At 51.6% G+C, this 22,459-nt stretch overlaps 1 protein-coding gene and 1 long non-coding RNA gene across 3 annotated transcripts; one reads left to right on the forward strand and one right to left on the reverse strand.

Moving 5' to 3' along the window:
• Positions 1-1,809: 1,809 nt before the first annotated feature.
• Positions 1,810-22,433, forward strand: atp7a (ATPase copper transporting alpha). Of its 2 annotated transcripts, none has more exons than XM_060063266.1 (23): positions 1,810-2,053; positions 2,850-2,986; positions 5,160-5,694; positions 6,946-7,653; positions 7,958-8,155; positions 8,551-8,714; positions 8,941-9,102; positions 10,061-10,137; positions 10,338-10,560; positions 10,984-11,217; positions 11,425-11,516; positions 12,042-12,169; positions 13,322-13,476; positions 14,044-14,178; positions 14,519-14,713; positions 15,338-15,520; positions 16,121-16,322; positions 16,883-17,029; positions 17,832-17,974; positions 18,524-18,727; positions 19,593-19,710; positions 20,092-20,194; positions 20,617-22,433. In XM_060063266.1, the coding sequence occupies exons 2-23, from the start codon at positions 2,867-2,869 to the stop codon at positions 20,891-20,893; spliced, it is 4,503 nt and encodes a 1,500-aa protein (XP_059919249.1). In that variant the 5' UTR covers positions 1,810-2,053; positions 2,850-2,866; the 3' UTR covers positions 20,894-22,433. The 2 variants fall into 2 exon arrangements, with proteins under 2 accessions (XP_059919249.1, XP_059919248.1); XM_060063265.1 differs by having other exon boundaries at positions 1,811-2,053; positions 2,853-2,986.
• Positions 16,310-16,841, reverse strand: LOC132466203 (uncharacterized). Its single transcript, XR_009527771.1, has 3 exons — positions 16,682-16,841; positions 16,501-16,646; positions 16,310-16,427 (listed from the first exon to the last, which is right to left on the reverse strand). It is a non-coding gene; the product is annotated as an uncharacterized LOC132466203 (long non-coding RNA).
• Positions 22,434-22,459: the final 26 nt, after the last annotated feature.

Genomic DNA, 22,459 nt, shown 5'->3' on the forward strand with positions numbered 1-22,459 from the left:
CCTCTAGCGGTCAGACCGAGAGTCGCACGCAGGTCAAACCGGACAATGTCATTGAAAAGTCTTTGAAGGGGGTTCTCTTTAGTAAATATGTGCGGGAAATGTTTATCCATCAAGCAAATGCAATATTGGCAAACGCCGTTGGCAAACGTTTTACTGTAGAGCCAACATTGAAAGGCTGAAGTGTATTCAATGCAATTTGGATACAGACAGGGAGCTGGTCCTATTTAAATGTTGACTTAACAAAGGAGATTAAACGGCATTCCTGGCCGGATGTGCAGAGACCAGCCTCAGCAGAGGTCGGAGCAAAGTGAATAATGAAGACGCATCCCCGTGAATCCAAACAACACTGTCGTCGGTGCTCCCGGTACACCGCCTCACACGGTGCACCGGTGGGTGAGGGATGCCTCTCCCAGGGGCCTGGAGGCCACTCCCGCTCCCGCACAGGCAGAGGAACACGGCAGCGCCGACCTGAGGGGAATGTCTGATCAGGGAGTCCTCATCCGAGGACCGATGCGTCGAGATGGATGATGGGGGAACCATGTGCTGTGTGCGTACGTGCTTGTGTGTGTGTGTGTGTGTGTGTGTGTGTGTGTGTGTGTGTGTGTGTGTGTCGACGCGAACGGAGAAGGGAGGGGGCGCGGGAGCAATCGCCAGGGCGGCCCGAAACCGTCACCGTAGCACCCCCCCCCCCCCGCTCGGAAGACCTGTCCAGGGCGCAAGTTGATTTCGAGCCGCCTAGGGCGCCGAAACGGCCAGCGCCGGCTCTGTGTGTGTGTGTGTGTGTGTGTGTGTGTGTGTGTGTGTGTGTGTGTGTGTGTGTGTGTGTGTGTGTGTGTGTGTGTGCGTGTGTGTGCGCGTGCGCGTACGTGTGTGTGTGTGTGTGTGTGTGTGTGTGTGCGTGCGCGTACGTGTGTGCTTGCATGCGGTGCGTGTGCATGTGTATGTTTGCGTGCGTTTGTGGGGCGTTTGGGATGTATGATCAGAACAACCACCTGGGAGGAGTAGGCCTACGGAATGTAATGGAAATAGCCAAAGATGCATCTCAAGTACCTGAAGGAAGATATAGGCCTGGGAGACAATGGAAGGGATGTTTGACAGACAGGCAGACCGATAAGCAGATACGAGTCTTTATGATAACTTTATTTAGTAGCTGACAGTGTTTCCGTTTTTTTATGTCATGGATGTCATGGCCTTTGGATCACGTGTCCACTAAAGACAGGCAAGTATAGGGAGATTTGTGTTGGATTTTAGTTTATCAGAAATCTCTATTTGCATTAATGCCTCGAATTAGTGTCTGTCAATAAAATTTGCTAATTTGCTAAATATAATAAAATGGCTATAGACCGCCGCACAACAAATCATAGCACGTTCTCAGGCGTTCTACTTGACGCCGGAACGCCTGGAACAAGACCCTCCAGAAGAGCGTTATTAGCGAGTGAGAGATGGGGCGGGACTTTCAGTGACGTGATATTCGCTGTGAAGGGGAAGGAGAGAGGGATGAACTTCCGGAAGAGGGATATCCTTTTCGGTTACATGTTTCGGCTAAATTAATGATTTGTTGAAACTATTCTTCAAACATCCATAAAACTTCTCCTTCCGCTGTCGCTGTTATTGTTGTGTCCTTATATTCCTCTCGCTACCGGGAACCGTTAACCGACATACGCACACCCTCATCGAAAATAAAAATACCGGAAATTGCGTTCCGGTAGATCAGGGTAACGTTACAACCCAGGACCCTCGCCCAGCCACACACATTACACAAGCCCCCGAGAAACGCCCCCTGTACGTGACGTGTGTGCACAGTGCATAGTCACTTCCGGGTGCCGTCGCTAAAGATCCAGTCAGCAGCCTTATCTCCTGGCTAGTGGCGCTCCGGGAGCTAGTTGAACAACAAGAAATCTTTTGCGGCTCCTATTAATTCCTTATCGTATTAATTGGCATGCCCAGGTTGGGTTTGTGAAGTAGTTGATATAGTCAAGAGCTGATCAGAGCCCAGCGGGGTGGCTAGGCTGGATCAGACCCTGCCTATGAACCACAGCAGAGCTACTTAGGGGTAAGAGCCAATAACTATCGCATTATTATTAGAAGATGCTGTGGAAAAGTAGGATCAAAGGTGTTTGATCGTGTTGGTTTCTCTTTGTTCTGGTGCTTTATGTCTTGGATGCTTAGAAGAAAAAAGTTAACACGCATGTTGGGGAGAGAATTTGTACTTAGGTGGCTGTTATTGTAATTTAAGATGATTTTTTTTTTTTGGTCGATTTGATTAAAAGCTCAGTTCTATATTTTATATAAACTTCTGTTTACTGTTGACTAGGCGAATAATGTATTTAATTGATGCTTCATACAATCTATTTTTAATCCTGTGTCAGTTACATTGCATTTCTTTGCAGTTTCCAGAACCATCTCTTGTCATTATTTCTAAATCGTATAAAGTGTTTCAGTGGTCGTAATATCCAAAGCATGAACAAATCATTGCAAGTAGTAAAAATATTGTTCCCTGTTTTCCCAAAAATATGGATTTAATAAGACAATTTTCTACGAAGGATTTACTAAAAACCCAATAGGAGTTGAGCTTCAGAAAATAACCAAATAGTAGTTACAGTTTGTAACACAAATAGTTTGTTACAAAATAGAAAAAAAGCCTATTACTATATAATAATTTCTCATACTTCACAATAGTTTCAAAATATGAATTGATGAATTGTTCGTATTTCATTGATTGATCCTACTTGGAAAAGCCCCATTGACTGCGGCAATACTGATGGCTGTAGTTCACATTGATGTAGATATTGAAGCGCTGTGCTGGGTGTTCAGACTGTACTCAGATCAACATGTGTCCCTTCCTCCAGCAGACAGGAGCCTTAAGATGGCTCAGGAAGCTGATCTGCGATCCGTGCGTCTGGAGGTGGAAGGCATGACGTGTGGCTCATGTGTCCAGTCCATAGAACAGCGTGTTGGAGCACTGCCTGGAGTCGTCCACATTAAGGTACCGCTAAACATTAAAGATACACACTGGTGAAGGAATGCAGCATATGTTGTGTGTGTCGAACCACAGGCACGCTGAGACTGACTTTACTTAACTGTTCTGCGTCAGTGTTTGTTTACTCTCATAAATCAGACCTTAGATTACTTAAAGTATGGCGCCGGCGTCATACTTTAAGTAATCTAAGGTCTGATTGTGGGATCTGGGAACAGGGCAATTTCTATTTTGTTGTCGTCATAATTGTTTTGCCTCAACATGTCTCTTGAAGTGGGGATCGTTAATTGCGTAATTGGCTATTTACAGCAAATGCAAACTCGACCAGCACTAGTAAAGAGTAAACAAATCAACACCGTATTGACTGGCAACTGTAGGAATACACTTCTTTAAATCCCCTTCTGAAAGCTTTGTCGACTTGCGCAGATCAGTTTCTCTCCGGTAGAAAATCTTCGTAAACAAATCAGAACACACGGTGTGACTCCGCCCCTTTTATGCTTTTGGTTTCCTGCCCAGTTTTGTCCCGCCTCCTCCCAGAAGTTCAGCTATAGGGGAGATGAGTCTCCGTGTAACACATGCATTGTACATGCATGGTGCATGTGTTACACTGTAACGCACAATAACAACCGTCATCCAAGCAACGACAGTGATCACAACAGACATTAGCGCAGCATTCGCTAATGTCGTCCAATGCTACGCTAATGTTGTCCAATGCTACGCTAATGTCGTCCAATGCTACGCTAATGTCCATGTAAGCGGGAGCAGTGGAAGGAGATTGAACTCTGCACTGGGCAAACTTGTGTGACCTTTTGCTAGCCAAAAGGTCTCCGTGCGTAGCCCATGGCTATTGACTCGGGGTCTAACTGGCATGGGAGCAGCTGAGACCGATGGTGACGAGCCTCAAAGCCAAGACAGCTCCCCCCTGGGGTCGTAATAACAAGGGGGGCCTGCTCTTTCCTCTGTCCTGTGTTTACCCCGCGGGCTTCGGCCAAATGAGGAGATAACGTAATAGTTTGTCCCGTAAGAGCTCTGCCCTTTGCGGAGCTGTGTCCCCCAGGTCAAAAAGCAATCTGTGTTCCCAGTCAAATGGAATTAGGGGCTTTGTAACGCACTTATAGCTTGTAAACATCTCGGGATTTGCTTCTTTTTCCTTTCCTTTCCTGTATCTATTTATGTCCCGTATACCATGATTGAGTACATAATCATTGGTTTACCACATGCCTTTTCTCTTAAAACACACACACACGCACACACAAACACACACACGCACACCGCCTCTTGGTTCCCAGCTGTGCTTTGTTAACTCTGTGTCAGGTGACTGCTTCAGTGCGTCACATGTTTCCTCCTCGCTGTAGAGGGAGAGCAAAGGGTCGCGCCACAGTCACAACTCTCCAAAGACAAACGCACTCATCTTCTGCTTTTTAAATATATGGCCGGCACGGCTGACGAGATAAGAACGGCGACGGGCGCCTGCGTTGTATTGTTTATGGCTTTCCACCCCTGGGGGCTCTTAAAGTCCATTGATTCAGGGTCCTAACGCAAATACTTCACAATATGACTGACTGCTGACTGAATGGATCAGCCTGGTTGCCAGGCATTGCACTTAATGCCTGAATAGTTGAAGTGCACTCGATTACACAGCCGTTTTGGGGAAGGATCGACCGGGTATGCTATGCAGAGTTCACCTCTGCATAGCATACCCCCCACCCCCCCACCCCGCTCGTATGGACTATGTTGTACGTCCTTGGACTTAAAAATAGTACTTGTGTAGCATCTTATCCTAGCCATGTTGTTGTGCACGGGGAATGGGTTAACCTAGCGGTTGTTGGTGCTTGTCCCTTGGTTCTATGAACATCCTTACGTTACCCTCAGAGGTATATTGTTGTTCCTCTTTCTTCTGACTGCTGTACTCACCGTGAGGTGGTCCCGTGACCCCCCCCGCTGTGTACTCACCGTGAGGTGGTCCCGTGACCCCCCCGTCGTGTACTCACCGTGAGGTGGTCCCGTGACCCCCCCGCTGTGTACTCACCGTGAGGTGGTCCCGTGACCCCCCCGCTGTGTACTCACCGTGAGGTGGTCCCGTGACCCCCCCGCTGTGTACTCACCGTGAGGTGGTCCCGTGACCCCCCCGCTGTGTACTCACCGTGAGGTGGTCCCGTGACCCCCCCCGTCGTGTCTCCAGGTGTCCCTGGAGCTGAGGAGTGCCGCGGTGCTGTTCGACCCCAGCCTCCAGAGCCCGGCGTCTCTGTGCGAGGCGGTGGAGGACATGGGCTTCGAGTCCAGCCCGCCGGACCCCAGCTCCGCCGAGCCGGTCCCCACGGAGACCCTGCTGCTGCCCGCCCCGGGGCCGGGGCCCGGGGCCGCCCAGGAGGCCCTGGCGCGGCTGTCCCGCGTCCAGGGGGTGCTGGACGTCAGGGAGAGCGCCGGGGGTCTCTCCGTCGTCTTCGTGCCCTCCCTGACCACCGCGCCCCAGCTGGGGGAGGTGGTGACGGGCGTGGCCACGGCGCCGGAGCCCCCCGCCTCCGCCAGCCCCGCTCGCTGCGCCTCCCCCCCCTCCTCCCCCCCCTCCCCCTCCCTCTCCCCCCCGCCGCCGCCGCGCAGCGCGGGGTCGGGCGTGGCGCTGGTGAAGCTGTCCGTCGAGGGCATGACCTGCCATTCCTGCACCACCACCATCGAGGGGAAGGTGGGGAAGCTGAAGGGGGTGCAGAAGATCAGAGGTCAGCCGCTGCTCTTGTTTCTACGTCCCTTTGGTTTGTTTATCGACCTCGTCTTTTATTATCTCTCTGGGTCGTGTTCTGTTTTTCTGTGCGATGTTTATTAGTACGTAGCGCACCACTGCTGAAGGCATTGTGATTTACTAAATGAAGTTGGGGGTGGTGGGGATTAGTAAACGATTAGTAGAAAGGGTTGTGAAGTCTGAGGGTGGATTGTTGGGGAGTCCGTCTTTTAGGTTCGTAACTGTACTTTTGTTTTAGTTTCTTTTGTACTGTGTCTCTGTTTCGCTGACCCCCTTCAAAACAAGATGTTGTATCTCGAGTCCAAGTTCACGATCGATCTTTTCCCTGAAGGGGATGTCAGTTTTGCCGCCAGGGTCTTAAGATAACGAAGTCATACAAATGACCACATCCAAGACACAGCTTCAACAGGAAGAAGAAGAAGAAGAAGAACAACAACAATAAGAAGGCAGACAAATACAAATAAAAATGACCAGTTCGGCTGATACTGGGCAATACTTCAGCATTACAGTCGATTGACCAAACAAAAGCAGAGTCAACAAATATAAAATAACCTGCCAATCATTCAATGTTTTCGTTAACTGGAGCAGATCCAATTATACAACTAGTTGATCTTGTTTAGGCAAACAATAGTACAAGGACATCGGAGAAGATTGGAGCTGGTTCACACTTCCTTCCCCGCAGTAGGCGTTGGAAAGGAGTTTAGGTATTAATAGTCAATATAAAGGAAGCTCTAGTATTGCGTAAAAATGAAACCCATTGCTGAAGCCAGTTGGGAGTGTGTTAGTCTTGTGAGTGGATTGTACGTGTCAGCTTTTCTATGTGTCATCGTGACAATCCTGGTCAGGATTTCAGTGTGACTCATAAGATCTGCGGCTGATATGGTTTTTACAGGGTCTGAACTAAGTGACAGGAGCATTTGCGGTGATTGTCCGTGAACTTCTCCTCCCAAGGCATGGATTCATGTCACATTCTTGAAGCGTTTATAACAATGAACAATGAGCTATCCAAACATTGTTCGCAAGTCTTTATTTAAATCAAACTAATCTTACCCTGGGCTGACCAATGCCTGAGCAAAGCCAACCCGGTGTTATTTCTAAAGGATACACTGTGTTTAGTTGTGGTGTGTTTTATTGGTTGTTAACCACTTTGGCATCTTCCTCCGGACTCCTCTTATCTTATCCAACCATCTGCTACATTAACGTCCTCCCGTTTCTTGGCCTTGGCTTCCAGTGGCTCTGGAGTCCCAGGAGGCCACCGTCGTCTACCTGCCCTACCTCATCACCGTCCAGACCATCATCGACCAGGTGGCCGTGGCCGGCTTCAAGGCCGTCGCCCGGTCCAAGCCCCGGCCCCTGAAGCTGTCTCCCAGCGAGCTGGAGCGTCTGGTGGACGCCCAGCGGCCGCCGGAGGAGGAGGCGGCGGAGGTCTTCGTGGACTCGGTTGCCGTGGCGCTGCGGGTGGGCGGCATGCACTGCCGCTCGTGCGTGGTCAACATCGAGGGCAGCGTGGGCGGGCTCCCGGGGGTGTCCTCCGTGGAGGTCTGCCTGGAGACGGGGAAGGCGTCCGTCTGCTACGACCCGCTCAGCGTCACCGTGGCCCGGCTGCGGCAGGCCATCGAGGCCCTGCCCCCGGGGACGTTCACCACCCAGCTCTGGGGCTCCGGCGGGCCCCTGGGCCCCCCCGCCGCGCCCCTGGGCCCCCCCGCCGCGCCCCGCTCCCCGGCGCTGTCCCGGACGGTGGAGGTCCGCATCGAGGGGATGACGTGCGGCTCGTGCGTGCGGTCCATCGAGGGGACGCTCTCGCAGCGCAGCGGGGTGCGGTCGGCGCGCGTGTCCCTGGCGGAGCGCCGCGGGACGTTCGAGTACGACCCGCTGCTCACCGGCCCTGAGGACCTGAGGGAGGCCGTGGAGGACATGGGCTTCGACGCCTTCCTGACGGGTGAGGAGGTGGTCTGGGCTCGGTGGACCAGTTGAGGAGACGCTCATTCATTGTTATTTAATTAACAATGTTATAATCAGTGACATCCTCCTCTCCGCTCTCATAGCTCATATTATTATATCAATCAATCATTTACATTTGGAGCATTTTGCAACCTTCCCTTTAATTTTCCCTAAATGACTCCTTTGTTGTGACTTTTTATAAGTACTAACGATAATTAACACGCCAGCCGCAGCGGTCCATGTGAACGTGTTGTAGCCGAGCACTCCAATCATCGCTGATGACGTGTGCATGGTTCCCATAGCGACCAACAGCCTGGTGCCGCTGGCCTGTCCCAACCCCCTGATGAGCCCCGAGCCTCTGAAGGCGAAGGAGGCGGAGAGTGAACCCGAGAAGGAGGCGGGGAAGGGCGGCGCTCACTCCAAGTGCTTCATCCAGATCGGAGGCATGACCTGCGCTTCCTGCGTGGCCAACATCGAGCGCAACCTCAAGAACGAACCCGGTGGGTACTAGGCGCCTGACACGGTTAACATGACCCGCCTGCAACGTTAACCCAGCGTTGAGCGACCCCAGCTCTGATCGTTGCCGCCGCGCCCCTTTGCCCGTGACCCGGAGCGCCGTGCGGCTCAGGAAGTAGAGCGGGTCGGCTGGTAACCGGAAGGTCGCTGGTTCGATCCCCGGCTCCTCCTATCGGAGTGTCGAGGTGTCCCTGAGCGAGGCGCCTCACCCTGACTGCTCCCGACGAGCCGGCTGTCGCCCTGCGTGGTCGACACCGCCGCTGTCGGCGTGCGAATGTGTGCATGAATGTCCGGCCGTGTCGCAAAGCGCTTTGAGCGGCCACTTGTGTAGGGCAGCGCTGTCTAACCGCAGTCCGCCTACCGTTCCCGTGTTGCGCAGGCATCTACTCGGTGCTGGTGGCCCTGATGGCCAGCAAGGCGGAGGTGCGCTACAACCCCGACGTCACGGAGCCGCTGGACATCGCCGAGTGCGTGAGGGAGCTGGGCTTCACCGCCTCCGTCATGGAGAACTACGAGGGCTCGGACGGCAGCCTGGAGCTGGTGGTGAGTCCCCGACGTTCCCCACGGTCCACACGAGACCACGCATCCATCACTCTTAATTCAGCCCCTCGGTCTGAGGGCCACAGTCACACCGCGCCCACGGGCAGTCCGGTCATGTGACCATGAAGCGTCACATGACCGGACTGGCCGTGGGCGGCGGGTGGCTCTCCGGTGATCAGTGGTGGAGTCATGTGACTCTGAGTCCCCGTGTTGATGTCTGCACCCTAAGGTCAGAGGCATGACGTGCGCCTCCTGCGTGCACAAGATTGAGTCCAGCCTCATGAAGCAGAAGGGGATTATCTACGTGTCCGTCGCCCTGGCAACCAACAAGGCGCACGTCAAGTACGACCCCGAGGTGACGGGGCCCCGAGACGTGATCCGGTGGCTGGAGGTGAGCACCCTTAATCACGGACCCCCGGTCCTCAGGGGACACTAGAGCGGGCTGGGTGTAGCCCCAGGCTTTATGGGGAGGGCTGGGTAACGATAGAGGCACGCACGCACGCACGCACGCACAAACACGCACGCACAAACACGCACGCACAAACACGCACGCACGCACGCACGCACGCACGCACGCACAAACACATGCACGCAAGCACGCATGCACGGACACACGCACGCACACACACGGGTTTGTATTTGGAGTGCGATCCTATGGAAGTGGATTGGGGCCCCATTTTTGAGTTCTGAGTTTAAAGTCAGACTCCTGACCTTTAACCTCTGATTCACATGTTGCCCTGATCCTCTTCCGTAGGTCAGCCTGTGGTTCCCACGCTGTGTGTCGCCAAGTGAACTTCACTGACCCTGGCGCCTTACAGGTCGCCTGCCCATAATTCTGACTTTAAATTCTGATTTAAAAATCAGAATTATGAGATTATAGTCCAAATTCACACGTAGATAATCGTAGAATTCTGATTTAAAGTCAGAAATCCAACACCAATCTGTCACATGTGACCCTTACCCCCTCCCGCACGATCCAAATTCAAAAATGTTGAAAGGTGATTTACCGGCTGCTTGTTCACCTGCTGCTTGTTACGGCCGTGGGCTTTAGTCCGGACGGACCGCATCTCCCAGCTCACTGCCTTGTGTTCCACTTTGACTGTGTGACGTTTGATCCTGCGGCACATCAGTCTTTGTTTTTACGTTTTGTTGTCTTCATGATGTCTTCTTGCAAAGCACATCGCGGCCTGTTTTCAAAAGTTTACATACAAACAGTGGTTCTGGTTATGAAGAGTTGTGTTTGGTCATGCTGAATCACACTGGGGTCTGTGTTCATCTGATGATGTGTTTTATCTGGGTCTTGTTTGTTCAAAGATTTGAATGATTAAAAGAGTTGATCTAATTGGTAGAGCCTGGGTTTTGAAGCTTCACTGGTGAAGAGGGACCGAACAGGAAGTCACCTGGACCACAGCACTGAGATACAGCAGTAAGTGGTGTGTGTGTGTGTGTGTGTGTGTGTGTGTGTGTGTGTGTGTGTGTGTGTGTGTGTGTGGGTGTGTGGGTGTGTGGGTGTGCTTCTGGTGGCACAAACTCATTCTCTCAACGCAAAATATTTCATTTTTCAATTGTTCAAAAATGTCAGGTATTTCGGTTCCATTGCGCTCCTCTCTCTCCTTTGTCCTCCAGGTGGAGGAAGTCCTTCCTGGTCAGCCTGTTCTTCTGCGTGCCGGTGATGGGCATGATGATGTACATGATGATCGTGGACCACCAGATGCAGACGGCCCACCACCACAACGCCTCGGCCGAGGACTACGTCCACGACCACTCCTCCATGTTCCTGGAGCGCCAGCTGGTCCCGGGGCTCTCCGTCATGAACCTGCTCTCCTTCCTCTTCTGCGTGCCCGTGCAGGTAGGGCTCGTTCGGGGGCTTTTACCTGCGTGGAGCAAGGACTCCCACACAATATTCAGTCCAATTAAACTGGCCGGTTAACCATCCAGTCCATGTCGCCGCAACACGCTAAAACAGACAGACTAATGAATTAGAACACAGCTTAGGTGCCGCCGAACACGGCCAAGCTGCAGCCGACTGCAGCTCTGCTGCCGATTCCCCGTTACCTTTTAAGATTAGTCGACAAACGCACAATACGGTGACTTCGCCACGTCCGCCACCAGCCCCACTTCACACTCGATGAACACGGAGCAGACATGAACACCGCACTTCCGACTGCGGTGAAAGAGGCCCCTGTTCCTCCGGGGGCCGTAGAGTAAGGGGAACCCGAGCCGGTGGTGCGTCCCCCTGCGGTGAATGCAAGCCTTTGTCTGCCCTCCACAGTTCATCGGCGGACGCTACTTCTACGTGCAGGCCTACAAGGCCCTGAAGCACCGCTCGGCCAACATGGACGTGCTGATCGTGCTGGCCACCACCATCGCCTTCACCTACTCGCTGGTGGTGCTGCTGGTGGCCATGGCGGAGCAGGCCAAGGTCAACCCCATCACCTTCTTCGACACGCCGCCCATGCTCTTCGTCTTCATCTCGCTGGGCCGCTGGCTGGAGCAGATAGCCAAGGTACGGCGCCGCACGCCATGTGTGACCTCGGTGACGCATACAGGCTGGTGGTGGTGAGGGTGGGGGTCTCACAGCCTGGGTTTGAATCCCACATGTGGAACGCTCCTGTAGAAAAGGATCCAGAAGGCCTCCTTTGAGGCTGCTGTTTTGTTACCGGCTGTGTTTCTACCGTCTGTTTGATGTCGTCTGCCTTTCTGTCCGGACCAGAGCAAGACGTCAGAAGCTCTTTCCAAGCTGATGTCACTGCAGGCCACAGAGGCGACCGTGGTCACGCTCAACAGTGACAAGTCTGTCCGCAGGTACCCCCTCCTCCTCCTCCTCCTCCTCCTCCTCTCTGGTTTTCATTTCCCTTTGCTAACAACAACCAATTGTGTGTCGCACTGGGAGTCAGATTACAACTCACCATCGGTATGGATGTTGGTGGGGAATCCCACACTTTGGTTGCATGTGGGAAATTTCAAGTTCATCTGTGGAGCTAAAACGTGAGACTCTCTCAAAAATATATGCTTTAATCATTCATCAATCATCAATCATTCAGTCTTACAAAATATATACGTACATTTATTTTTGAGTATATGGAAATGTTGAACTACAGTCACTTGTGACTTCGTGATTATAAAGTCACAAGTGACTTAGGGGCTCTGGAGTCTCTTGTGTCCGTGGTGACCCTCGAGAGTCCCTTGTGTCCGTGGTGACCCTCGAGAGTCCCTTGTGTCCGTGGTGACTCTGGAGTCCCTTGTGTCCGTGGTGACCCTCGGGGCCTGGTATAATGAGGGGGCCCACGGGGCCCCTGTCTGACCCTAGCGGTGGTTGTGGCCCTGCAGTGAGGAGCAGGTGGACGTGGAGCTGGTGCAGAGGGGCGACGTGGTGAAGGTGGTCCCCGGGGGGAAGTTCCCCGTGGACGGGCGCGTCATCGAGGGACACTCCATGGCGGACGAGTCTCTCATCACAGGTGGATATGACCATTCCTAGGAGTTTTATTACTATTATTAACATTATTATTGAGTGCTGAAAACTGGATGGTGCAGCAAGTGATCATTCAGCATTCAAGCAAGAACGTCGTTCACATTCGTACAGACGGTATGTTTGCATAAGATCCGTAGTGATATGAAGTAGGCGTTCACATAAAGATTTAAAAATGCCTTGTTGATGATGTTTGAGCATACTGTCTTCAGGTGCGGTCACATCTAAAGTGAAAGCGAATACTCTACGCGTGTTACCTGGGCGAGGTTTGCTAGCATTAACCGCAAACCTTTCTCATGTGAATGTTCGAGCATCAGGCGAAATTCCCAGGAAAGTTTAAATGGCAAAAATACGCACAAATCACTGAACTCTGTGTGATTCTGATCATCAAGCCAGCTGCCGCATACTTGGCCGACGGAAAATTCACATTTCTATTTGGGTCTTAGGCTGCGATTGATCCCTAGGATTAGTTGTGTTCCTGAGCCTGGCTGTGTTATTGTGTACACTGTTTGTGATGATACTGCATACTGTCTTGAGGTGCGGTCCCACCTAAAGCAATCAAATATTCTACGCACGTTACTTGGGCGAGGTTTGCTAGTGTGAACCTCAAACTTTTGCCGGAAGATTAGGATTCGGACCGATGGATTCAGGCTGTAGAACGGGATTCCTGAGCCTGGATGTATTCTGTTGTGTTGTGCTCTGAGCCTGCTTGAGTTGTGTTCCTGAGACTGGTGGTGGTGTTCTGTTGTGTTGTGCTCTGAGCCTGCTTGTGTTGTGTTGTTGTGTTGTGTTGTGCTCTGAGCCTGCTTGTGGTGTTGTGTTGTGCTGTGTTGTGTTGTGTAGTGCTGTGACCCTGGTTGTGTTGTTGTGCTGTGCTCTGAGTTGTGCTGTGACCCTGGTTGTGGTGTTGTTGTGTTGTGTAGTGCTGTGCTGTGACCCTGGTTGTGGTGTTGTGTTGTGTGGTGTGGTGTTGTGTTGGGTTGTGCTGTGCTGTGACCCTGGTTGTGTTGTTGTGCTGTGACCGTGGTTGTGGTGTTGTGTAGTGTTGTGTAGAGCTGTGCTGTGACCCTGGTTGTGTTGTTGTGTTGTTGTGTTGTTGTGCTGTGCTTTGACCCTGGTTGTGTGTCCTCCGTGCGTCCAGGCGAGGCCATGCCGGTCACCAAGAAGCCGGGCAGCACGGTGATCGCCGGCTCCATCAACCAGAACGGCTCCCTGCTGATCAGCGCCACCCACGTGGGCCTGGACACCACCCTGTCCCAGATCGTCAAGCTGGTGGAGGAGGCCCAGACCTCCAAGGTGGGCGGGGCCTCGTCAGGGCGGAGGGATACTCTCTCTGGGGGATGTGCATCATCGGGGGCGGGATAGTGTGTGTGGTGTCAGGGTTAGGGTTAGGGTTCAACGCCCGCTACCCACTGTCCTGGTGCCTTGCTCCTCGGTGACGTTGACCTTTGGGGCATTTAGCCGACGCTTTTATCTGAAGCGACTTAGGCAAAGCAAGGCAACTTTATTTATATCGCACTTTTCGTACATGAAGCAGACTCGAAGTGCTTCCCGTAAAAACATCGTAGTGCAATAAAATGATGTTATTGGGACTTACAATAAGTACGTTTGTCAGAAGATAGAGAAACAGCCATATATTGCTGTCGGTACAGTAAGGATGTTCATAGAAACAAGTGCCAAGCACTAACCATCACTAGGTTAACCTATTCCACGTATTAAACAAAGATAGCTAGGATGAGACGCTACACGATGCTAATCTGAGGTGAGTTGATCTGAGTGAGCTGGATCAGTGCTGACTAGCTGGTAGTAGTAGAGGTGGTTAGTCTCTCAGGCTGTGTGTCTGAGCGGTACCGTGTGTTCCAGGCTCCCATCCAGCAGTACGCCGATAAGATCAGCGGTTACTTCGTGCCGTTCATCGTGGTCGTGTCGCTGCTCACGCTCTGCTCCTGGATCCTCATCGGCTTCCTCAACTTCCCTCTGGTCCAGAAGTACTTTCCGGTGAGCTCTTCGTTAACTCTGTGTCTTAACGGTTCCAGACACTTGATGACGTCTGTTACTCTGTTGTGCCTGATTTTAAAAAGCAACACCGCCCCCTGGTGTCCATTTTGCCTCCCAAAAACGTTATATATGCAATAATTGATATAACTTGTATAAACTTGAGTTCCCCTGCTCACCGTTGACAAACGTTTGCACAGTGATATGGGCCAAATCCACAAAATAAGAAATTAATTTAAAACACATAAAAGACAAGTTAAGGGATGGATTAAAGTAGGGCTGAACCATTAATATAATATAAGGTGTCTGCCTCACCTATCGCCCCCCCCCCCCCCCCACTCAGGGCTACGACAAGAGCATCTCTGAGGCGGAGGCGGTGGTGCGCTTCGCCTTCCAGGCCTCCATCACGGTGCTGTGCATCGCGTGCCCCTGCTCGCTGGGCCTGGCCACGCCCACCGCCGTCATGGTGGGCACGGGCGTGGGCGCACAGAACGGCATCCTCATCAAGGGGGGCGAGCCCCTGGAGATGGCCCACAAGGTGGGTGAGGGGGGAGGTGGGGGGCGCTTGGGGCATTGTTAAATACTCGACCCTGATTGGTCAGTGAGGTTCCAGGGTGTGCAGTAGTGTGCAGTAGTGGGACACCTCTGCCTTGACCTGTTCTGAATCAATGCTCCACAAAGCTATACCACGGCTGGATATAACTGGACCAGATGTTTCCTAGACAACGCAGCAAAGGTTATGTTCCAAGCACCCTGGAAGAACATTGGTGATTAACAAAGGGATTCAAGTCCATAAAAGCCCAATAACTTTATAGATATAAGTAGTTCATATCGTATCGTTGCTGGTAACTTGTGTTAGCAGACTAAACCAGTTTGCTGGTGGTAAGCAACCATCTCCAGCTGGTCTGTTGTTTAAATGAGGTGGTGTATCCCTTACTTTATTAGGAGCCGTTGAAAGTCTGCCTTTTCCTTTGTTGTAGTGACATAATGAGTGGCGTGTCCACCTAGATGTGAGATGGATAGATACGCATCATTGGCTACAGTCCACCGGGCGGCTGGTGGACTGATCCATCCAGTGTACGGCTTCTGAAGGCTGACCACTCTCACACCTGGTGGCATGATACCCCCCCTTTAACCGCCTCCTCTCCGCGGGCGGGGTCAGATCCAGACGGTGGTGTTCGACAAGACGGGCACCATCACGTACGGCGCCCCCGAGGTGGTGCAGCTGAAGATCGTGGTGGAGGCGAACCGCATGCCCCGCTCCCGGCTGCTGGCCGTCGTGGGCACGGCGGAGAACAGCAGCGAGCACCCCCTGGGGTCCGCCATCACCAAGTACTGCAAGCAGGTCGGGCTCGCCCCCATCCACCCATTCACTCATTTAGGTGTGTGTGTGTGTGTGTGTGTGTGTGTGTGTGTGTGTGTGTGTGTGTGTGTGTGTGTGTGTGTGTGTGTGTGTGTGTGTGTGTGTGTGTGTGTGTGTGTGTGTGTGTGTGTGTGTGTGTGTGTGTGTGTGCGTGTGTCAGCCTGATGGGTCTGAGCCTTAAGGGAAATCTTTTTTGTTGTTCTAAACCGTACGTGGTCCCTCCGCTGTTGATTGGTTATTTATCGACCAAGTGTACTGTATGCACCAGGTGTACCGGGTAAGTGCTTGGGGACAGACCGTGAACTGTTTTGCTGTCATCCTGTGAGCCTCCATATATCCATGTATAAGTAATGACTGATGTAACTTATTGTAATACCTGAGTTCCCCTGTTCATTATGACAAACGGTTGGCAGCAACAAATTGACCTCGATTATTCCAAACATAAATTCATTCAAAAATATTTAATTGTGATGAAGAATCCCACTGATGGTGAACTCCACCGTGCGGGTCAGACCCAGAGCCCAGGGCTCCGTTGGGTCCCCCCCCGTGCCGCTGACCTCGTTGCCCCCTCTCTGCCCCCAGGAGCTGGGCAGTGAGTCGCTGGGCGCCTGCTCCGACTTCCAGACGGTGGCGGGCTGCGGGATCCGCTGCCTGGTCAGCAGCGTCGACAACCTGCAGAGGAGCGAGGACGACAACAACCAGCGCAACGGCATCCTGGTGCAGATCGGCGACCCGCGGACCCCCATCGCGGCCCACCCCCTCATCATGGACCCAGAGCCCCTCAGTACGCAAGACCGCCGTTAACGTTGTTTAAAACCTCTGCAGGCATAAAGTATTTTAAACAGTTTGATACTACTGCTAGCTTAGAGCATTGAAAACTGTTTGAAACCTCTCATAGCTTAAAGTCTTTTAAAACCGTTGAAAATCTTTGCTAGCTCAAAGTCTTTGAAACCGTTTAAAACCTCTGCTAGCTTAAAGTATTTAAAGCCGTTTAAAACCCCGGCAGGCATATTGTATTTTAAACGGTTTAATATTACTGCTATCTTAAAGCATTTTAGACAGTTTAAAACCTCTACTAGCTTAAAGTATTTTAAACTGTTCAATACCACTGCTAGATTAAAGTCTTTAAAAGCGTATAAAAACCTCTGCTCTCTTAGGGTAAGCCTTTTAATTTAGAACGGTCTTCTGAAAGTATTCTGTCCGTATTTCCCGACAGCGATCATCAAATCAAACTCTCAGACTAAAATAACTAAAATAAAAGAAATGATCCCAGGCCTGCCGTCTCAGGCCTGTGATGAGCCCGTCCAATCAGGGGCTCTTAAATCATGCGCCTCCTCTCTGCAGCCCTGGTCCAGTCAGCCTCCTACACCGTCCTGATCGGGAACCGCGAGTGGATGACGCGCAACGCGCTGCCCGTGCTGCCCGACGTCGACGAGGCCATGGTGGAGCACGAGCGCAGCGGACGCACCGCCGTGCTGGTGGCCGTCGACGGTGAGTGGCGTGCAGCACCCAGGGCTCTTCCTCTTTATAACAACGCTGTTCATCATAACGCCAACTCCTCTTCCTCTTTATAACAACGCTGTTCATCATAACGCCAACTCCTCTTCCTCTAGCTGACAACGCTGTTCACCATAACCTCAACTCCTCTTCCTCTTTATAACAACGCTGTTCATCATAACGCCAACTCCTCTTCCTCTAGCTGACAACGCTGTTCACCATAACCTCAACTCCTCTTCCTCTTTATAACAACGCTGTTCATAATAACCTCAACTCCTCTTCCTCTTTATAACAACGCTGTTCATAATAACCTCAACTCCTCTTCCTCTTTATAACAACGCTGTTCATCATAACCTCAACTCCTCTTCCTCTAGCTGACAGGGCTGTTCTCACTGCATTATAACACCAACTCCTCTTCCTCTTTATAACAACGCTGTTCATCATAACCTCAACTCCTCTTCTTTTATAGTAACGCTGTTCATCATAACCTCAACTCCTCTTCCTCTTTATAACAACGCTGTTCATCATAACCTCAACTCCTCTTCTTTTATAGCAACGCTGTTCTCACTCGATCATAACCTCGACTATTCTTCCTTTATCTAACAAAGCTGTTCCTACTATATCGTAACTATTCGTCCTCGACCGTAACCTAATCTGTTCTTCCTGTCCCGTGAGCTAAACCCCGCCTCCTTTATCGTAGCCTTATCTAACCCCCGTTATCTCAGCCCAGGCTAACCTTGCTTCCAGTCCTGCCGGCTCCTGACCTTACACTGTTCCCTGGCCGTGTGTTCTTCAGGCGTGCTGTGTGCTATGATCGCCGTGGCCGACACGGTGAAGCCGGAGGCAGAGCTGGCGGTCCGCACGCTGAACCTCATGGGTCTGGAGGTCATCCTGATGACCGGCGACAACAGCAAGACAGCCCGGGCCATCGCCGCCCAGGTACCGCCCGGGGGAGGGCGATGAGGGACAGCCGGGTTGTAAACAGGTTTCAGGTGTAGGTCTTCAGCTGGGATGTCTGGACCACAGTGTTCATCATGGATAGGCGTATCATAGAAATGCTGAGTTTGTGTGATAATAATTGGGATTGTAGTAACAAACCAAAAAGACTGTTTTTTTTTGCATTGATTCTAAGAATTTGTCAGAAGAAGTTGAAACAATATCTTGGTCGGTACAGTAAGGATGTTTATAGAAACAAGTGCTGAGCCCCAACAATCGCAAGGTTAACCCATTACCAGTATACAACAAAGATAGCTAGGATAAGATGCTATACAATGCTAAGAACTATTTATATTTAGTAATATATATACTACTCAAAAAGATGAACATAATAAAACAATTCCCCTGGCTGACCACCGGGGGGCAGTAGAACACCAGCATTAACGCCTCGTAGCCGACGCGTCGCTCTGGTGTAAAGGGACGGCGCTATGGAGGACGTTCCCACCTCTACAAAGTGTTTGATGGCTATATACCCTTGTGGTTCTCTCGCAGGTGGGCATCAGGAAGGTGTTTGCGGAGGTGCTGCCCTCCCACAAGGTGGCCAAGGTGGAGCAGCTGCAGCGCTCGGGCAAGCGGGTGGCCATGGTGGGCGACGGCGTCAACGACTCCCCCGCCCTGGCCATGGCCGACGTGGGCATCGCCATAGGAACGGGCACGGACGTGGCCATCGAGGCGGCGGACGTGGTGCTGATCAGGGTGAGGTCGAGTCGCCATGGCGACGCCAACGTACCCTCCGCTGCCACGGCGACCGTCGAACGCTCCGATAGGGCTCAGTAGCCGCGTTTACATGGCACATCTGATCCGCATAGATTTCTATTGTCAGTGCCGGCGCGATTACGCATTTTGGAAGCGTTGGAATGTTTGTTGCTGTGTTCCTTTGGTTGTTTCTTGGTACATTTTTGTTTATCAGATCAGAGTTTTCTTTTATTACATCTTAGTGTTCAAGTACGCACGAGTATAATTATTAGGCTTGGTTCCTCAGCAGACACATAGCAGCAACAACACAAGATCACAATAACAAAGTAGGTCGAGTTAAGTAGCAGCATCAATATGCAACCGCCACAACGGTACTCATGCGAGAGGCGGCAGTACAACCTTTTCCTTAGCCTGGATTACGGTATATTTACTTTGATTTCAGGGTTTGACCGTACTCCAGCTCTCCGGATTCCTCTCAATATGGCGGAACAAAGAATCCCATGATGCATTCTGATGCACAAGCTCTCAAGGCTGTGTCCTCGGTCCTCCGTGTTGAATGGAGTCCTGCCCTCACTGTCTCTCTTCCTCCCAGTCCCCTCACTGTCTCTCTTCCTCCCAGTCCCCTCACTGTCTCTCTTCCTCCCAGTCCCCTCACTGTCTCTCTTTCTCCCAGTCCCCTCACTGTCTCTCTTCCTCCCAGTCCCCTCACTGTCTCTCTTCCTCCCAGTCCCCTCACTGTCTCTCTTCCTCCCAGTCCCCTCACTGTCTCTCTTCCTCCCAGTCCCCTCACTGTCTCTCTTCCTTCATGTTGAATGGAGTCCTGCCCTGACTGTCTCTCTCCCCCCCCCCCCCCCCCCCCCCTCAGAACGACCTTCTGGACGTGGTGGCTAGCATCGACCTCTCCATGAAGACCGTCAAAAGGATCCGCATCAACTTCGTCTTCGCGCTCATCTACAACCTGGTCGGCATTCCCATCGCGGCCGGTAGGTGATGGGAGCGTCGTAGGGCCCGGGTTATCAGTGGTGGGCTCAGGGGGCAGAGCGGGTCGGCTGGGAACCGGAAGGTCGCTGGTTCGATCCCCGGCTCCTCCTAGCTGAGTGTCGAGGTGTCCCTGAGCGAAACGCCTCACCCTGACTCCTCCTGACCAGCTGGCTGTCGCCCTGCATGGCTGACACCGCTGTCAGTGTGTGAATGTGTGCATGAACCGGTGAATGTTAGGCGATACTGTGAAGTGCTTTGAGAGGCCACTGGTTAGAAAAGCGCTGTATAAATGCAGTCCATGTACAGTTTAGTATTTAATGGGTTTTGTGACTGCGATCAAAGGAGGGGTGTTCCCTGACGACGCCCACACCTGTCTCCTCCAGGTGTGTTCATGCCCGTCGGCCTGGTGCTGCAGCCCTGGATGGGCTCCGCTGCCATGGCGCTGTCGTCCGTCTCCGTGGTGGTCTCCTCCCTGCTGCTCAAATGGTAAACGTCTCTCAGGCTACGACCGTCGAGGCCAAACCAACCCGGCTGTTAGCAGGCCTGAAACAAAGGTCGAACTAATACGATGAGCGAATACTATCTTTTTTAAATGATTTTACATTTTTCTTGATGACATGATGACAGTAGGACTAGAATACAAACACACACTCTTGACACTATGATGAGTGAGTGGGTGAGTAACTATTGTTTTTGCGAGGTATGGTAATGTGTTCTCATCAATCTGCTCTTGTAATTCATCGGGGGCAACGCAGTAACAGCCTCCCTTCAGACATCGTTTCCCTGATCAAGTCAGGGGAAGTTATGAGTTATGAAGTTATATGAGTTATGGTCCTTGGCGAAGCCACGATGGGAACATTTGTTTAATTGATCTTAAGTACGTCTAATTGAATCCCCCCCCCCATCAGTTACGCCAAGCCCACCGCGGAGAAGCTGGAGGCCCAGCTGGGCAACGTGAAGCGGCGGACGGGGAGCCTGTCGGACGTCAGCGTCCACATCGGCATGGGCGACCTGCGGCGCGCCTCGCCCAAGCTCAGCCTCCTGGACCGCATCGTCAACTACAGCCGCGCCTCCATCAGCTCGCTGCGCTCGGACAAGCTCTCCATCCACAGCCTGGCGCTCAGCGAGCCCGACAGGCACTCGCTGCTGGTGGGGGAGTCTCTCTGCGACGAGGAGTTTGTGTAGACCTCGACGGGCGGCGGAGTCGAGCGTCCGACCTGAGGACGAAGGGCGCCAGGGCGGACCGCCAGCGCCGCCGGTCAGTATGTTGGTGGGGGTCAGACGGCCGTCTCGTCTACTGCGGGTTTAGGCCTACCGCGACGGGGTGTCTCGTCCCCCGGTAGAGGTTTAGAGGCGGTATGGGGGGGGCGTCCTAACCCTGAGTCTAGCTTCCACAGCAGGGAGCCGGGAGCCCAGAGCGGTCCGACCAAAAGGTTACGCTCACCTCGTGGCTTTGGGGGCCCTGCGCGTACCATCCTGAATATCTCTCTCTATCCAAAGACACACAGGGCGGCCTCGTGAGGGTGGGAACGGAGAAATGTTATACCAATGCTGTATATTAGAAGAGTATTTATATCACCCTTATTTATCAATTTTGTTTTATGTGTCGGAAATGAAGTAATATTTGTCAGTACAGATGCCTTTGCTCGATTTCTATGTTCCAAAAAAGGAAGAAGTACCTACCTATGAATCATGTAAAAGTCTAAGAAGTGATGAACTTGCTTTAGACTCCTTTTAATCTTGATTTGAAAATGAGGTGTGATTTACATATATCCTAAGTGCCCGTTTTTAAGCCGCCACAGCGAGCGATCAACACATTCCAAAGATTACACCACGGCGACCAGTGGGACCCAGGTTCCTTGGACTGAATGTGCAGAAACTCAACCTTTCTGTTGGTAACTTGGCCTTCCAGTAGCAGGATGTTATTCCGTAGTGCCACGTGTGAGCATTGAGCCTGAAGCAGACGCCTTAGAAGAAAACTTAGGACAATCGTTCAAACCGTAGCCTTGAACTAGAGGCTTGGGATTTCATTTTTTCCCCCCTAGACCGCTTTCAGTGCTGTATTCCTTCAAAGAATGTGATCATTCACTTTGAATAAATTGAAGCTCCATCAAAATTTTATCAAAGTATGCAACTGTTTTTTTGTAACGTACATAAAATCCTTTCTATTTCTATTGTTTATCAAACTTTCTCTTGTCAGTGTCCCCTAAACCCAACAGTGCCATGTGTGAAAGAAAGAAAATACGCATTTGTGTTCATCTTAAAGATTCAAACAAATCAAAATAGTGTACAGTTTTCATTATCAACGTGTAATTTTGCCCCTACTGCTGATAATTGAAAAATAGGTTTTGGTTCATGGGTTAAAACTCAGTAGCAAGACAGAACAGATTTCCAGGTCAGCGCAAGACTATTCAGCCTTAAGGTGATTTGTCTCGAACTTGTTTGACGGGGTCTGTTTAGGGATTGCAGGGTCCACATATTAACACTACACGTTACTCCGGCGGTTGTTTGAAATTCCTTTTCTTCTGCACTATAGAGTGATACTGCTGTATGGAGAGTGCCTACTTCATGACGTATGTATGTTTCTGTAACCGAGTCAGCGGTAGGTCCGTACCGAAACACGCTAATGATGCGCTATGTCCGTGTTAGAAGTGTTTTCTCGTGTTAGTCATGTTGTCCATATTTATATTTTGATGTCTTCAAATAAAGGTTTATTCTGCCATGAGTTATTTGCATGAGATTGTGAAGAGT

The sequence above is a fragment of the Gadus macrocephalus genome, chromosome 10 (genome assembly GCF_031168955.1).
Source record: "Gadus macrocephalus chromosome 10, ASM3116895v1".
In the NCBI taxonomy this organism is placed as follows: Eukaryota; Metazoa; Chordata; class Actinopteri; order Gadiformes; family Gadidae; genus Gadus; species Gadus macrocephalus.

Excerpts from the sequence above, each read along its gene's own strand:
- atp7a (XM_060063266.1), top strand. The coding sequence starts at position 2,867 with ATGGCTCAGGAAGCTGATCTGCGATCCGTGCGTCTGGAGGTGGAAGGC. Across the intron at positions 11,218-11,424 it reads GGCTGGAGCAGATAGCCAAG|AGCAAGACGTCAGAAGCTCT; the intron begins GTACGGCGCCGC and ends TGTCCGGACCAG. Across the intron at positions 14,179-14,518 it reads TGGTCCAGAAGTACTTTCCG|GGCTACGACAAGAGCATCTC; the intron begins GTGAGCTCTTCG and ends CCCCCCACTCAG.